Source organism: Monopterus albus, unplaced genomic scaffold (assembly GCF_001952655.1).
Source record: "Monopterus albus unplaced genomic scaffold, M_albus_1.0 scaffold42.1, whole genome shotgun sequence".
In the NCBI taxonomy this organism is placed as follows: Eukaryota; Metazoa; Chordata; class Actinopteri; order Synbranchiformes; family Synbranchidae; genus Monopterus; species Monopterus albus.
Genome location: NW_018127922.1, coordinates 196,687 through 212,410, shown reverse-complemented (window position 1 = coordinate 212,410; position 15,724 = coordinate 196,687). Strand labels below are relative to the sequence as shown.

The 15,724-nt window shown below is 41.5% G+C and overlaps 2 protein-coding genes and 1 long non-coding RNA gene across 3 annotated transcripts in view; 1 reads left to right on the top strand and 2 right to left on the bottom strand.

Moving 5' to 3' along the window:
* Positions 1-1,460, bottom strand: part of stk10 (serine/threonine kinase 10) — a 34,148-nt gene extending 32,688 nt beyond the window's left edge. Inside the window, 1 exon segment of the mRNA XM_020599786.1 lies at positions 946-1,460. Within this exon segment, the coding sequence (XP_020455442.1) occupies positions 946-1,104 (159 nt within the window). The 5' untranslated portion in view covers positions 1,105-1,460.
* Positions 1,461-4,302: 2,842 nt separating this feature from the next.
* stk32a (serine/threonine kinase 32A) overlaps positions 4,303-15,724 on the top strand; it is a 47,899-nt gene continuing 36,477 nt past the window's right edge. The window contains exons 1-4 of the mRNA XM_020599834.1: positions 4,303-4,584; positions 5,605-6,100; positions 11,567-11,622; positions 13,516-13,667. Of these exons, the coding sequence (XP_020455490.1) occupies positions 6,049-6,100; positions 11,567-11,622; positions 13,516-13,667 (260 nt within the window). The 5' untranslated portion in view covers positions 4,303-4,584; positions 5,605-6,048. The remainder of the gene's footprint in view (positions 4,585-5,604; positions 6,101-11,566; positions 11,623-13,515; positions 13,668-15,724) is intronic.
* Positions 6,112-15,724, bottom strand: part of LOC109960017 (uncharacterized) — a 53,591-nt gene continuing 43,978 nt past the window's right edge. The window contains exons 4-5 of the long non-coding RNA XR_002274930.1: positions 11,773-11,819; positions 6,112-8,868 (exon numbers count right to left, since the gene is read on the bottom strand). This is a non-coding gene — a long non-coding RNA (uncharacterized LOC109960017). The remainder of the gene's footprint in view (positions 8,869-11,772; positions 11,820-15,724) is intronic.

Sequence of the window (15,724 nt, the reverse complement as noted above, 5' to 3'; positions counted from 1 at the left end):
AAGACGGTTTGCTAGTTATACAAGCGGAATGATGTTCAACATCTGTGCCTGTCAGTTTGGCTTTAGTTTGACCAATACTGGAGCTGAATATCTGCACGAGCACTAGAAGATTCAAGAGTTCCTGTGACTAAATATCAGCGCTTCTTCAAACTTAAAGCACCTTGTGTTCATCAGTTTTAAAACTGTCCTAGAAGCTAACTGAAAGAACTGTTTTATACAATAATTCAGAGATTAAAAAAAAGATCTGGGATAACTGCAAATACTCAAACTGCAAATGCATCCCAGCCCAATTTTCTGCATGCAACTGCACGTCGACAGGACTGCAAAAAGTCATCTCCCTACATCTGAGCTCCCATTTCATTCCCCCAATGTATGCACTGTATGGTGTTCAGTAAAAACAAAATACCTCAACAAGGTGGAGTCCCCTAAGAAAACTACATTTTCTGTTTGGGGCAGACCTCTGCTATTAAAGCATCATTTATTCCACTGAGGCCCCCAGTGTCTCAAAGACATTCACTGTGCAGCGCAACGCTTCCCGGAGGGGAATGAACAGCAAACACATCCAGACTGAATCACTCATCTGTGCCAAAAGTGCTGCTGCTGCTGCTGCAGTGGAGCACGCAGGATGTCGGATCAACCGTACCTCCTAGGATATAGGCTATTTTCTAACACTGGGATACATAAAAAACAAAACTTATGTATGAACTAGGCCTGTAATTTACCATATTTCATCTGAGAGCAGCACAGAGTGCGTCTCAATAGGAGAACATGAGATGACAGAGCAGCATTAGACAGTTTTAAGGTTTCAAAAACCCTTCAAACATAACCGTGTTACTGAACTGACAAGCAACTTATCAATAAAGTTTAATAGGGTTAAGCACTATAAGCCAGCCTCTGTCACTGTGAGATCAATATGCCAGTGCGTTGTGACTTATTCCCACTCACCTTGTAGACCTTCCCAAATGCGCCGTCGCCCAGTTCGCCAAGAATTTCCCATATGTCGTTAGGGTTGACGTCCCGGTTGACGTGCTCGTACTGCTTGACTTTCTTTTTCATGTCAAGAGTGGGCAGACGAAGTATTTTGCTGAATCTAGCGAGTGCCATTATTTACCCACAAGATTCAACTTTTAATGAAACTCTCAAAGGGCTCGCTCCTCTACGCACGCTGCGGCGCGCGGCCACTCAGAAACACTTACGCTTCGCTTTTCACGTTCTTGAGAAAAGAAAACGAGAACTGTGCTAAATGAAAGAAATTATTCTACTCCGTCCATCTCAACCCGTTGCTCTGTAGGTCCTGCGGTTAAATCTTAACGTATTCCCATTCACAAGCCGCGGTTCGCTCTGGCTTCGTGGTGTCCACCTGCCACTGTAAACATAAAGAAGCAACCGCCTGCCTGGGCAACTTGTTGCTTCAAACTGTGAGAAAACCCCACCCTCTTACGTAACAGCCCTCCCGCTGCCGTCATGGAAATGTAGTTTCTTTGACAGAACAAGCCGCTGTCATTATAACACTGATGAGGTAAAAGGACTTCACTTCCGGGTTGGTGTTGGGCGTGTCCTCTGCCAGCGACGTGGTGTGCCACAGCTCAGCTGGGCCATTTAAACCAAACTAACTACCTACCTACCTAGCTATCTATCTATCTATACCTAATTTAGTTCTTCTGTGTCACTGCATAATGATGTCAAATGCCATTGCTTATATGTGCGTTTTTTATTAAAGAGCAAAACAGTGATAGTTTGGTTTAGTCATTAGAAATCTTGGATGCGTAAATCAGCAAAATCACTATTTACCGCATGATCATCACTACGGTTTGCGCCGTTGTTTAGGTAAACACAGAGCCACTTTGCCATCACCTGTACAAACGGTGCTATAGCGCCCTCCAGTACGTGGCACACGAACACGGTGAAGTAGACAGGCAGGCAAGCACACGTACATTATAATGAAATTATTTGTCTTTAATTTATTATTTCAAGAACCAAACTCAATATATGGTATCTTTGGAATGAAATAGATATATTTTGTGTATTGTACTGAATATATGCTACATTGTTCCATACAACTATATGGCTTTTAATGTAGAGCACACTTGTAATAAAATCTGCCATAAACTGTAAATAAATGACATTGCCTTTAAGGATCTTGACGGTCCTGAGATTAAAATAGAACCAGACAATACAAATATTTGACCTTAATATCCCATAGTAAGTATTTGGACCTTCATTGCATTAGTTCAGCTGTGCAGTTATTGTGCAATGTTGTCACTGTGGTCTCATTTTTACAGCAACCACAATGGCATGTGGTTTTGATTCATAAGATTTTATCAAAGCAAAACAAACAAAAAAACAAAATGCGGCCATTAAAACAACCCTTCATCAATAAAAATAGCTGATAACCATAAGCTACTAAAGTGTGATTTATTTCATATTCATACCTATACCAGACATTTCTTTACACAGCATACTGGCTGCTGTGATGCCGTTGATCATCCACTAGATGGGGCTAATCCCACAAAGGTTTTTCATCTCCCTAAACATTCTCTAAGGTTAAGCCTTCTGAAGAACAATTAATTGAAAGAAAGTCACTCTTTTACTCAAGTCTAAATCTAATATAAGCAGGACTTAACTAATGACTTATTGTCTTTACAGGGAAAAACACTTCACTTACAAAACTAGGACAACACTGGCACATGCTGGGGCCTCCCACGTGTTAAGGAGATTCACTCTGTCTCTGTCCAGGTGTTCTCTGACACCGTCATCACTCACCTCATCTAAAAGAGCAGCATCAGGAAGTGTGCTGCCAACCACCTGATAGTGAATTGGCCTGCTTCTGAGTGATGCTTGCTACCTCTGTGTTTTGAGAGTTGGAGGTCTGTGTCCTCCCTCTCTATGAAGATGGATAGCCCACACTCAGTGTGTCTCGACATGATGGAGAGGCATAACGAGAAAGACAATGTGTGGTGTGCGGTGTCTCCCACAGTCCCACTCGACCTTGGCCTGCTCAATTAACAGGGGACACAGGTGATAATGCAGTCTTTATAGTAAACGGATGGATGTATTTTATAGTTAGTAATTAATAGCTGCGGAAGTTAATGCATGAGAGGACTACATAAGTCTTCCCAAAAGGCAGCACATTTCAATGCAGCAAATACATACCATGGTTTTACAGCCCTGGATATTCACTGCAAATGAATCATAAAGCTGCCATGCATAAGGTGAATGCGCTTATTGTTTAAAGTTCCCAGAGAACAACTGAAAACTCTCCTACACATTCAGGCAGCTATGCACTTCTGTACCTGTGGGATGTCCATGATCTTTTCTCTCTCTCCAGGAGCTTCTTCTCCCTGGCAACAGTTCAAGTGCCTGTAAAACAGTGAGAGACTCCTACTCCTTCAGTTTTCTTTATGAAGGGCCTGATTCACCTCTTCCACAGCCTTGAGGTTGGTGACAAGGCGGAGGTTGTTTGAGGTCAACTCATCCAGTCTTGTTTTCAGGCCCTCTAACTCTTGGCTAAGAACATCCTGCTCAGCCCCTGGAGCAACTCCAGATTCTCTCTCCCCCTTTGAGCAGAAATCTTGTTCTCTGCCTCTTCAGTCTCCACCTCCAACCCAGTAGAGAGCTTAGCCTCACAGTCTGCTCTAAGAAAAAAAAACACAGGCAATACTAAGATACTAATACATTAGTATACTAAATGTATACTATGCATTCCATCATTACCTCTGCCAATGAGGTTTGGTTTTTGGTATCATGTGTGTGTGTTTGTTGGATTATGAATAAATGGCTGGATGGATCATCAGCATACTCAGTACAGACATTGGTGGGGACCAACCCTAGAAGTGATTATATTTAGGCTGAAAAGGGTCAAAGGTCAAGGTCACAAAAATAACAACAACAAAAAAAAAATCACAACAAGAGAATTCCCATCTTAAACATGGGGCAAAACTTAAAAAAACAAACAATTAATATCTCTGTCAAAAGTTATCAAAATGATTTTGTTTGAAATCTGACACATATATATGAGATGGCAATGTCAATCAACAGATCAAACTTCATCCAGATCTGCTCTGGATTCTGGATCTGACTGCCATTTAAAGTTAACATTGAAAATCCCATTTCAAGGCAGCTTGTAAAAATATAGCTAATATTCCAGCAATATCTCTCCTAAAGTGTAGGTTATTGGGGATACGACTTTTCATTTATTTATTTTGAAGATGAGCGAAAGCTAATGACGGGGACATCTCAGTCCCACAGCGGCCCGGGCCCCCCCTGCCAGCCTATAAAACGTGCCTCTCCAGACGCACGGTGTAGCCAGCTCCACACGGTCGGCGATGTGGAAATCGGTCGCTCATGAGCGCAGCGCGCCGAGCCGCTCCCCCCAAACCCCCCCGAGTCCCCCCAGTGCCCCTGAAACAATTGTAGATTTTGCACTGAACTCCTGCAAATCACGTCTCGCTGTGTGGTTCGATCTGTCTTTCGGGTGTTCGGTGTTGTCCGAGCACTGTTGCTCCGCTGCCGCTTCACGTCTCTGCAGCAAACCTGGCTGGATATGATCCTACAGTGTGCTCAACCAGCCGGCTTCGTTCACAGGTAGGTGTCCACAGCTGCCCTGCATGGATGCAGGTGGGGTACTTTCTATTCAGCGCATGTTTCTCCCATGTGATCAGATAAGGGCTTCCAGCACGGTGTCCTCTGCGGGCGCTCGGCACTGCGGCTCCCCACACTAGTTTTTTCTATAATTCAGTACAGTGTGGGGATCCTGTTAAGTCCGAGAGCGACATACATGTAAGGGTTACACTAGAGGATTGAATGTTGCTACGATTACTTGAAGTTTGCCTGTTTAACCCACAAATGCATCTCATAACTCAGTTCTGTCATTTCCCTGTCATATTACTGCGGGTCAAGCGGTCATTTGTTCACAATACAGTAGCAAATCACTGAGAGCAGAGCTGTAATATGAATACGTTAGTGATATTGTGCAATCTGGTAACTTGAAATAAACTCATCTTATTTATTGATAATAAGATAAGGCTATTGGAGAAATATCCCATCATAAGATGCACAGGTAATAAGACATCTACAGGTGATATTTCCATATCTTGGGCTTACAGGGAACAAAATAGTAGGTTAGACAAAATATAAACTCATTTTGTTTCTTGTCCTGAAGAGGGCAACCTGAGGGATTCCATTTATGGCCAGCAAACAATAACTCACAAGCCTACACTGCTGTGCTTTTATTGGGAAAATTGATCATGCCATTCATCACACATGCACTGTAGATGGTGCTCATGTGCTGATTAAAATATAAAAAAATAAGCAACTGATAAATGACAAATGATGGAGAGAAGGAAGGAACAGAGGAGGAAAGTCAGGAGGATTGAAACCACAAGCTCACTAAACTACTGTACAGGTTGTCCTATTGCTGCACTGGTCATTTAAGTTTGCAAGCAATTTTTCAATTTTTCTTTTCTTTCACTGCCTTGAAATCTTTTTATCAAACTAAATTTCACATTGATCATTAGATGCTGCTCCTCTATACTTTTTTGCTCCCCTCCCTCCCTCTTGCTGCCCCGCCTCCTCTGTGACGTCTTTTCCTGCCTCCCCTCACAGGTTACACTCTGAGTCTACAGAGGTTTACAGCCACAAACACATCATTCACCCTCCTCCTGGCCGGCAAGAGTCGTCTGTCATCCTGCATTCATCTAAACAGCAGTGAGGACAGACAGGAAACTCACAGTGTACTGGTACTTCTTGTGTGTGTGTGTGTGTGTGTGTGTCAGCCCTTCAGTGCCTTCATTGTTCCCCCAAGCTCTCCACTGTGCATGTGCACGAGCAGTGATGTGTGTCCAGGTAGAGAGTTAAGAGGAAAACTGGACCTGTTCAAGTCAGCGAAATAGAACCAGCAGGGTCGAGCAGTTTAGCATGTGAGGCTGTGTGTGTGTGTGTCAGCGGGGCAAGTGTTGACCAGGCTATGAGAGCATCCCAGAGGGAGAGCCGTTCGATGCTGAGTTGAGCTGAAGGAGCAGAACAGGAGCATCTGAAAGAGGAGCAGCCATGGGACTTGGACAGTCCAGCAAGACTCCAGTCACTAATGACACAGATGAGGGTAAGTGCAAAAGCATCCAGAAATCTTATCTGACTTTTCTTCTTGTTGCCTGTCTACTTCTGTGCCTCAGATCAGGTGAAGATGAACAGGGCAGGCTGGTAAAACAAACTTGAGTTGACACAGGTTGTGAGCAGTGTTTACCTGCCTAATCCTGGAATGTCTAGCTTTCCTGCAGCCTTATCAATGTGTTAAACTATTCTTATTGCTGTATCTGCCATTAAGTGCACTTACAGTAAACAGTTAGCCCAGTGTAATGCTGATTAGGTCTGCCACTTGGCTTCCTCAGCAATATAAAAGAGGAATACCCCATACTGTACACTCTTTGATTTGGGCAAAGCAATACTTATATTAAATGATATAAAAATGAATAAAAACTTGTTTTCTGGAACTCTTCTTCATTTTTCTCAAATTATATTTTTGGTGTTAAAGTCTCCATATTTGCGATGAATGAAAACTGCTTAAATCTTTTTAAGATGGTATCTTCAGATTTTTTGGACTGGCCATTATCAAAGCACTGAAAGGAGCTATTACTTTGATTGGCAAACCTCTTGGTTTGAATTTATTTCCCTTTTTTATGTAACCTGAGGAGATAATACAATGTGAATTTATTGATCTGAGTTAGTCTCTCAAATTAATCCCACTTTGGCTGCACCCTAAGGAGTTCGAATAAGTGAGCATTACAACTGATTTAGTGAGAAGTGAAGCTGCTTTCCCAAGTTCTTTCCTTACTGTGGAGGAAACAGGTGTCACTGCTAATCATGTTTCTTTTTCTAAGGGTACAAACTAGTCATGTCATATCTATTTTCAGTTTAACTCATCTGATGGAATAATGCTCCATTAACTGTCAAAAGATTTTTTTAAATTGCCCTTGAGCTATACATTTCATTATTTTGTGACAAACCCAAGTAATTTTCTCCAGCCTGTGTCAAATTACTGCATCACATCCTCTAATGAAATCCATATCTGTGCCTTTCTCTTTTTCACTGGTGGAAACCTCTGTCAAAGAGGAAATCATCATTGGTGCTTAGTCATCTCGCCTGCTGTTCTGAAAGAAAAAAAAGACGGCTTGTCTAAATTCTGAGTTCATGTAACAGTGCACTTTCTCACTCATAAAATAGTGTGTGGGTGGTTTCATGAAGGCCAAGGAAACAATAAACAGAGACACATCGTTTGCATTTGAGAAAAATCCCTCCTTATTGGAACAAAGTCATCCGGAACTCATGTTTGCGACAGGCACCAAATTCCTTTGGAGGTCAGAGGAACCCGGCGGGGGGGATACTTGACATCGGTGTCATTGTTCGACATTGCAGCATGGCTATTGTATCCCCTGGCTGCTCTATACACCGTGTTCTCCCAAGATAAAGGGGAAACAGTGTGTGACTGGGTGAGAGAGGGAGAAAGACAGGGATGTGAGAGAAGAAGAGGGAGGAAGAAGACAGGTAAACAGAGCGGGAGACAAAAAAGTAAAAAGTAAAAAAGGCGCAGTGGCGTGACAGAACAAATGAATAGAAATACAGGGCTAATGATTTATATTGCCAATGATTGCACTTCACATGATTATAACATCTTATGAAAAAAATCAAAACTGCAAAATCAGACAGGAAACCAAAAGAAGAACCCAGAGTTGTTATTTTGTTCATTTTAACATGGATTATTAACATGAAATCTAATGTCCAATTTTGATCATATGATGAGAGTTAGTGGTCAGTGCACGATGAGTATAAGTGACATTGCCTCATTATAAAACACAAAACCCCAATACAGTATTTGTTGAGATTATTCAGAGATCTCGTGCACGGGCCCTTGACTCTTGCTGTAGATGCTGTAAAAAGTTATGGCCATTCGGAGCCTTTGGAGTGTAATGAGGAATCATGTCACCCAGTGCAGCGGTGTGCTTCCCTGACATGTTTTTAATTGTTTTTGAACAACAATAAAGATCTATGGCACAGATGAATACAATAATCCAGGCCTGTCACACGACAGACATCTAATATGAGTAGAGGCAATTCATTGTCAGCCTCTGTAGGAGGAGTGTTTAAAATACTGTTAATATAGAAGATGAGTGGCCTTATCCTATCATTTAACTGAACATTAATGAAAATGACATTATTAGTGCACATCCATGTTAGCTAATGTAAAGTTATGAAGAATATTTTAGTTTCCTCTTTTCAGTTTATCTTGTTGTTGCACAGTGTAGTGTGTACACCAAATATTTAAATTGCCATATCAACATGATTTTTCTTTAGGATTACAAATGCAGTTTGAGGCTGTTATGTATCTAAAGATTATCTGCTGTTACCCGCTACAGACACAAAACAATCTAGACATAAAGTATTTTGCATGTAAAGCAGCAGCATTTTCAATTGAGTTTCCAAATAGAATGTTTGTATCCTGGTACATTTTTAAATTGTAGAATTTGTTTTCAGAACAGATTTACAGACCGTTTTCCTCGCTGGCTTCAGTGCAGAGACAGATGCTTGCAGTTCACAGTCATATTATCAAATTTACACAGAGGCGTGTGCATGAAGGTGAACTCTGTCACAACATGTTGATCCCCTCAGAGAATAATGTGCGTCCCCTGCATGTGCACATATGTTTTCCACTTTGTTTATCCGGGAGGCCCTGGTTAATGGACGGGTTCACTGCTGATCATGCTTTATTCACATTGTAGTAGCACATGGACCCATGGGTTCCGTTTCAGTTGTCAGAGCAACAGCATGAGTGCAGATGTTCCCTCATCGGTGGGTCCCTAAGTGGTTTACAGGCTTCTGTGTGAGAAGTGGGAGTGAGAGGAGGAGTAACAGAATTAAACAGTATGTCCACATCCATCCATCCAGTATCTATACCACTAATCCTGAACAGGCTCGCACTACAAGATGAAAATAGTCCCCAGAATATGCACCATTTCCTCCTGTTTGAGTACTGTAATTGTTCAGCTGTTTTAGGTAATTAATGAACCTTTCGTTTAAAAATATATCTATGTAATTGTTGGGTTATTTTTTAGTTAGATAGATATTCAGAGATTTGTTGTCTATGAATGTTTAGTTCAGACAGGGTGACTGGCTTAGGCTGTTAACTATTCAGCCTGCAGTGCAGACTGCAGGCACGTCAAGGTTACAGGAAAACTGCTGTTAGTGTCAACTGTAATGCTAGTCTTAATATTTGTCTTAATGTGTAAGGTTATGTCCAATTGTTTTAGATACACACCACAAAAACAACAGTCACGCACCTTGACTTTTCCTCATGTTTTGGCTAAACATTATAGCAGCTGCAAGGCTTGCTTATCGGGTGACGTCACGGTTCGACAGCCCAGAAAGGATTAATATTGTATAGCAATGCTGGGTTCGGGGTCTTGCTGCTTCCGGGCTGCGTGGGCAGCCTGGGGTTGGAAGATCTCTGGACTTGGAGTGTTAATGCTTGCCTGTGACTCTTTGAATAAACCAGCACGGTTATATTTTTTATATACTCAAGTGGTCTGAGTCGTCCCTCGGAGTTCCTGGTTTGAAAGAACCGGATGAGGCTTTATAATGGAATAGAGCCTATAACTGTATAAGACATAATTTCTTCAGTAGGAACCAATGTGCATGGGGCTGAATGTAAAAGACATGGTAAGCAAGTTGGAAAGAGGAGAACCAGACCAACACATTGGTGGTTTTGGTCATTTCTTGGGATTTGTTGATAATAAGAAAAATATAAACTAAATAATCACAAAGAAGGTTAAAGGTGAAAGGACGGTGCCCAGGGTCTAGTTTATCCACTCAGAGGACTGTATAACCAAACTGTGTACAGTACATACTGATTACATGTGAACATGTCCAGTGTAGTATAAACAGAATATGAGGACTGTTAGGATAGATGGAGGCCTGGAAAAAAAGATGAGTTTTCAAATTTAGCAGGGTTAGTGTGGTCAGAGCCAGGGACGTAGACACCTTCTGGTGGACAGAAAAAGAAACAGACATACAGTAGAGTCCAGTCATCCAGACAGCGTGACAGACTCAGAGTGAACAAGCATAATTACTTCAGTCCAAACTGATTAGCAAGTGTCAGTCAAATTCAAACTGACTAGCAAATGAGCCAGTTAGTTGATTTCCTTAGTTAGTTTAAGTCATATCAAAGCTGTCAATGTGTCATTTCCACTCATGCATCATTTCAGACATCACATTAAACCTTTCAAAACTCTGCCTGTAAAATATGACAGTCTCCATCTTATTCCCTCCCTCTCTTTCTTGGTTCGATTTGCTCACTCTCTCTCTCTCTCCCTGTGATCACAGAGCTCTGGCCTCCCATCCACAGCCACAGTCGTATTCTCTGGAAAAGCCGTCAGAGCAAAATCTCTATGTAGCTCAGCAGGGAAATAATCAGTTTATCTGAAGTATGCATTTTTGCGTGTGTTGAGCTTATACATTAGCACCTGTAAGTCTGTGCATACAGTATATATGTGTGTGTGTGTGCATTATAAAGCAGGCCTCATATGGTCCCTATCAGAGTAGGTTGTGTAAACACTCCAGCACAGATAGTGAGAGGAGGAGGAAATGCCCGTGATATGTGACTAACAGAGCATAACATTAGCTGTCACATCTAGTTGATCTAGTGACTGCAAGCAGATGTGTGAGTATGTGGCGTGTGTGTGCACATGTGTGTGTGCACACGTGTGTGTACTGTTGCAAGAGGTGCAGGTAATGCTTTAAGTTAGCTTTTGTGTATTTCTGAAAAACACTGAATACTTTGTTAATATGCATGTGGGCAGATGAGTGTTGAGAGTGATCCACCCTTGGGGAAATAGTAAAAAGGGAAAACCTTATATTCTGGTTGTCATGGCAGCAAGAAACAAACAGCCACATCCGGTTCTAATTGGTGATAAATGCTGCTGATAGATTGAGGAGAGAGAGAGTACAGCGCTGGTTTAAGTTGTGTCTGTGTGTATGTGCGTCTTTGTGTACAAGGGAGACAGAAGGAGAGCGAGGGAGTGGCCAGAGTGAAACAAAGTCTATGAGGATACCAAAGAAAGTTAAAACATGTCTTTTGTTTAGAGGACAGACACACAGTGCTCATAAAAGTCATCGTTGTGCAGAAGCTTATTTCACTTCTCTGCTATATAATGTCATTGACCTCCGGTTGGCCTGGAGACCTCCACCTGCTTCAGCTCATCTGAGCTCAAAGCCAACCTCACAGTGAACCTACTGTAACTGTCCTGACTCATTTAACACTCTTCTCTTTGTATTGTAGTAATTCAGTGATCTAGATTTTATCGTAAAGAGCATGGAAATGTCATTTGTCTGTGTGGGTTTAGCTGTAACACATTTTCATGTAGTGCATATTTATAACAGTATTTACAGTTGATCATGTAAAGTAGTTTCACGTTGTAAGTAATAGTAAGGATGAAAAGAGATTAAAAAAAATAGAATTTCAGGTTTAAATGTCTTTTTTGTGTTTCATATAAGTTAATGAAGATTTTCATCCCCACAGTTAATTTTGACCACTTCCAGATCTTGAGGGCGATAGGAAAAGGGAGCTTTGGAAAGGTAAGTCCACATTTGTTAGAGGTTTCTTTATAGACTAGAGGAGGAAAAGGTGTTCCATGTTACTCAGAGATTCATTCATTTGAAGTAAGGTTCTAGCATATTTGAGAACATATTTCTACCAAAGTCAAATCCCTCATGTGTTCAACATACCTGGCCAGTAAACCTTAGTCAGCTCAGGGGCTCGACTCACCAACAGGCTGAAAGATAAAGCAATATATATGAAACTGATCCATTAATAAAAGGCAAAGCACAACAGATGCATTCAAAAATGAGACAAATATAACAGGACACTAGCCACCAAAAATGTATCCAGCATCACAGAACACATGCAAATACAATATCTTGTTGTTCACACATTTCATGCCTGTTAGACCCAGATACTGTTTGCTCACTTATCAATTAATCTATCAACTACTGTATTTTACAGATTTTTCACTTGATCTGTAAAGTGTAAGAAAATGGTTTAAAGACAGAAGCAGGAAAATTTGAGCGTTTCTGAAAAAAAAAAGATTCTTAAAATACCTGCCAGTTATCGGCTACTTGTTTCAGCTCAACGTGATCCCCTTTGATTTCCTTGCAAAAAGCTTTGTTAACATAAGGTGCACCATGTAGTTCCAGTACATCCTTATCACATACACCAAAGTAAAGCCATCTGGTTTAATTTGCTCATCACCAACTGGCAGCTCTGTGGAAACACATCTGAGGTGACAGCAGTCGCGTTTCCTCTTGCTTTTTAATCCACATACAGCTGAGTAATTCACATCCACACTCACATTATATGCATGCACATATAGCCACGGACACGCACGCTCACGTGCACATGCATACCCACAACACAGACCCACACAGCAACAGCACTCGGTCCAACAACGGATAAGAAGTCTAATCACAGTGGATGGAAGGAGTGATGCGATCAGGGTCTGGCTGATTAACTGTGCCAGCTGGTCCACAGATCACTCCCTTAGATAACAGCAATCACTGGCTCATTGATGCTTGTAGTGCAAACAGGCACGGCTACAAATAAATATGGGATATAACACTGCTACATATTGCACATACTGTCTATCCTCACAGTCACACAGTTAGAAGGAGATAATCATGCACAGTTTGATACATACATGCAATCACAACTACCCGGACAGCGCCAGATGTTATATTTTAGGTTTTGCTGTGTCACATCAGCCACGCTATTTATTTCCACTAATGCAAGTAGTGACTGATGTTTGAAAGCATCATAATGAAACTTTGAAAGAAGCATTCCCTACTGACATGTACCAGCAATTCTAATGACTGCTAACACATTTTCCATCTGCAAAACACACTGGTGTGAAAAGTTCAACATCTCAAGGGAGGATTAAATTCTTGATGTCAGAGATTAAAAGAAATCCTGAAGTTTCCTTCCAGTCTTGTTAGATGGACATTTCAGGTTATTGCAGTGATGTTACTAACACTCAATTTGTTCATGTGCAATATGCAATAAATCTCTGCCTGTTGCAACATTTTTGCAAAACTACTTTGCTTTTCAATGTGTCAAACATAATATCATAATGTTACCTTAAACAAATAAATCTATAGACTTATTAGCAATGATGGAGCACTACACTTTTTCTGTCATTGTTACAACTGAGGAATGATGCATCTGACTACTTCATGACTACATTTTGAAAATTACATTGTGACTTTGTGATATATATCCTATTTTATCATGATGTTTATCATACCAGCAATGAGGATTACAATGTATAGCTGATACCTTCGTAGAAAGCAATGCTGCATAATACTTGTTTTTAACATCCTTCAAAGTACTGAAAGAAAAAAGCTGGACACCAACAAAATATTCAGACTGTTTTGACCACAGCAATGAAAGAATGTACCCTTATGTGATCTTGTCAGGTCTGCATTGTGCAGAAGAAGGACACTAAGAAGATGTACGCCATGAAGTACATGAACAAGCTCAAATGTGTGGAGCGGAACGAAGTGAGGAATGCCCTGAAAGAGCTGCAGATCATGCAGAACCTGGAACATCCATTCCTGGTCAACTTCTGGTAAGCCACCCCGCTTTAGTGAGTGTGTGGTTGTATCTGTGCATGAAATAAATCTGTCAAGTTTCCTGTGAATGGCCCATTACAGAGAGTCCAGTAAATGCTACTTTTTGAATTCAAACACTGAATGACTTAAACTTAGCTGACTTTGACAGAGAATTTGCCTCCAGGCCTTAACTATGCATCAAAATAGCTGCTGTGTAAAATGTTAAAAACACTATGAATAATTTCCACTTCAGCAGGTCATTTCCACAAAGGAATGGGTTTCAAGCTGGTCATTACCATCAGCCATTTGAGTGATTTTGCAGTACACTTTGTGTCACCCAGTTAGTTTTTATGATGGATGTACTCTGTTCATTAAATCAGTGAATGCACACACACACACACACAAAAAAAAGCATCACTCACTGAAAAAAAAGCTTTCACATGGTCTTGGATTGAGTCTTCAGATCTCTGCAGAAAGGTGGTGACCACTGAAGAACATTAATAAGCCTCCATCCGCATCTAACCCTTTAAGGATGCTAAAAGGAAAATGTGGCACGCTCACTGATCCAGCTGTTATGGACTTGACAGTGCTCTCTTGGCAGCTTCTTCTTTGCCTGACTGCATTTGAGGGTTGGGGAAGTATTTTCCTCATCATTGTACAAGTGGATTCGATCTGGAAGTGCTAATCTAAGATGACTCATCAGGTACTTTTAAACAACTTGTTCATCAGAATTTGAAAGCTCAAGCTTACTGAGCTTTAGGAATCGTAGATGCCAGAAAACTGTGGTTTGTTAACTTTCCATGTAAAAGGCCTCATTAATTCTTGATAAGCGCTCCCACTCTGCAGCAGCTGAGGGTGGCAGAATGGCAGGCAGAGGGCATGGCTATGCTATAACAGAACATTTATTTATGGATTTATAGCATCACTGATCATTCCTCATTTTGACTTAAAGGTGTGGTTGCTCTTTTTGAGTTCTGCAGCTCCATAAATAAGATAATCGGACTTTTTGTAACAGTGCTCTCTGGGTGGTTTTTGTACTCCTCTACCTCTGTCCTCTGTCCCACTTCTCTTCACTTCCTGCTCTTTTCTTCCACTTGCAGGCAGTACTCTGGCAGAATCACTTTTGTCTTTTATCTCCTAACTTGAGGGGGAAAACTAGATTCTCCCACGGCAGGAATGAATAAGAGAGACAGAAGCACATCAAAAAGAGGAGAGGACCGCAAGGCAGAGGAAAAAGGAGTACAGGAACACAGAGTACGACGGCGGGGTAGAGAGAAGTGCACTGTACAAACTCATCAAACAATGCCAGTGCTTGCTTTCTTGCTTGATTGCATGCTGTGATGGACAAAAAAGGTTGGAAGTGAATGCTTTTGGAAGCATAAACCCCCCCCCTCCCCGGGTGGGTGTGATTCCCTCTAGAGATGCACTTAGGTCAGCACTGTGCCCACTCTCTCTCTCTGTGTCTGTCTGTCTCACTGTGTTGAGTGGTGGTAGGTTATGCTTGTCCTGAGGTAAGCACTCAAGATCAGAAACAGGGAAGAGGTTACTTGCAGGTATCTGTACCACACTGAGCCAGCTACATGTAGAAAACCAGGTTTAGTTTTTCTTCTGTCCCATGGTCTGTCCTCTCATCTGTCAGCTTTTCATTCATCTCTTCTTCATCTCCTCTTACCTTCCTTCCCCCCCTTTCTCCTCCTCCTCTCCCAGATGTCTGTCTGAGTTCTTTGTGCAGCCGAGCAACAGAAGCGACTATCTCCCAAATAAGTTATTTTCCCTCCATGCTAACTGCTAAATATGGAACACTGAGTTTGGAGAATATTAACTTCTTGCATTAAATGTTTGGTATGGTCAGCACTGGTAGGGCAGTCCACTGTGCCCTATACAGCTGCATTCAGCTTCGTCTTGCCGCCTCTTAACTGCAGATTTTGCAGTTGATTTGTTTGTTGATGGAGGAAATGTCACAGGAGAAGAACTTCTCAAAACTACCTGCTTGCAATTGGGTGTGATGGATGTGATGAGTCAGTGTGTACACATCCTGGGTGATGGCCTAATTCTATGAGCAGCAGATGTGTTT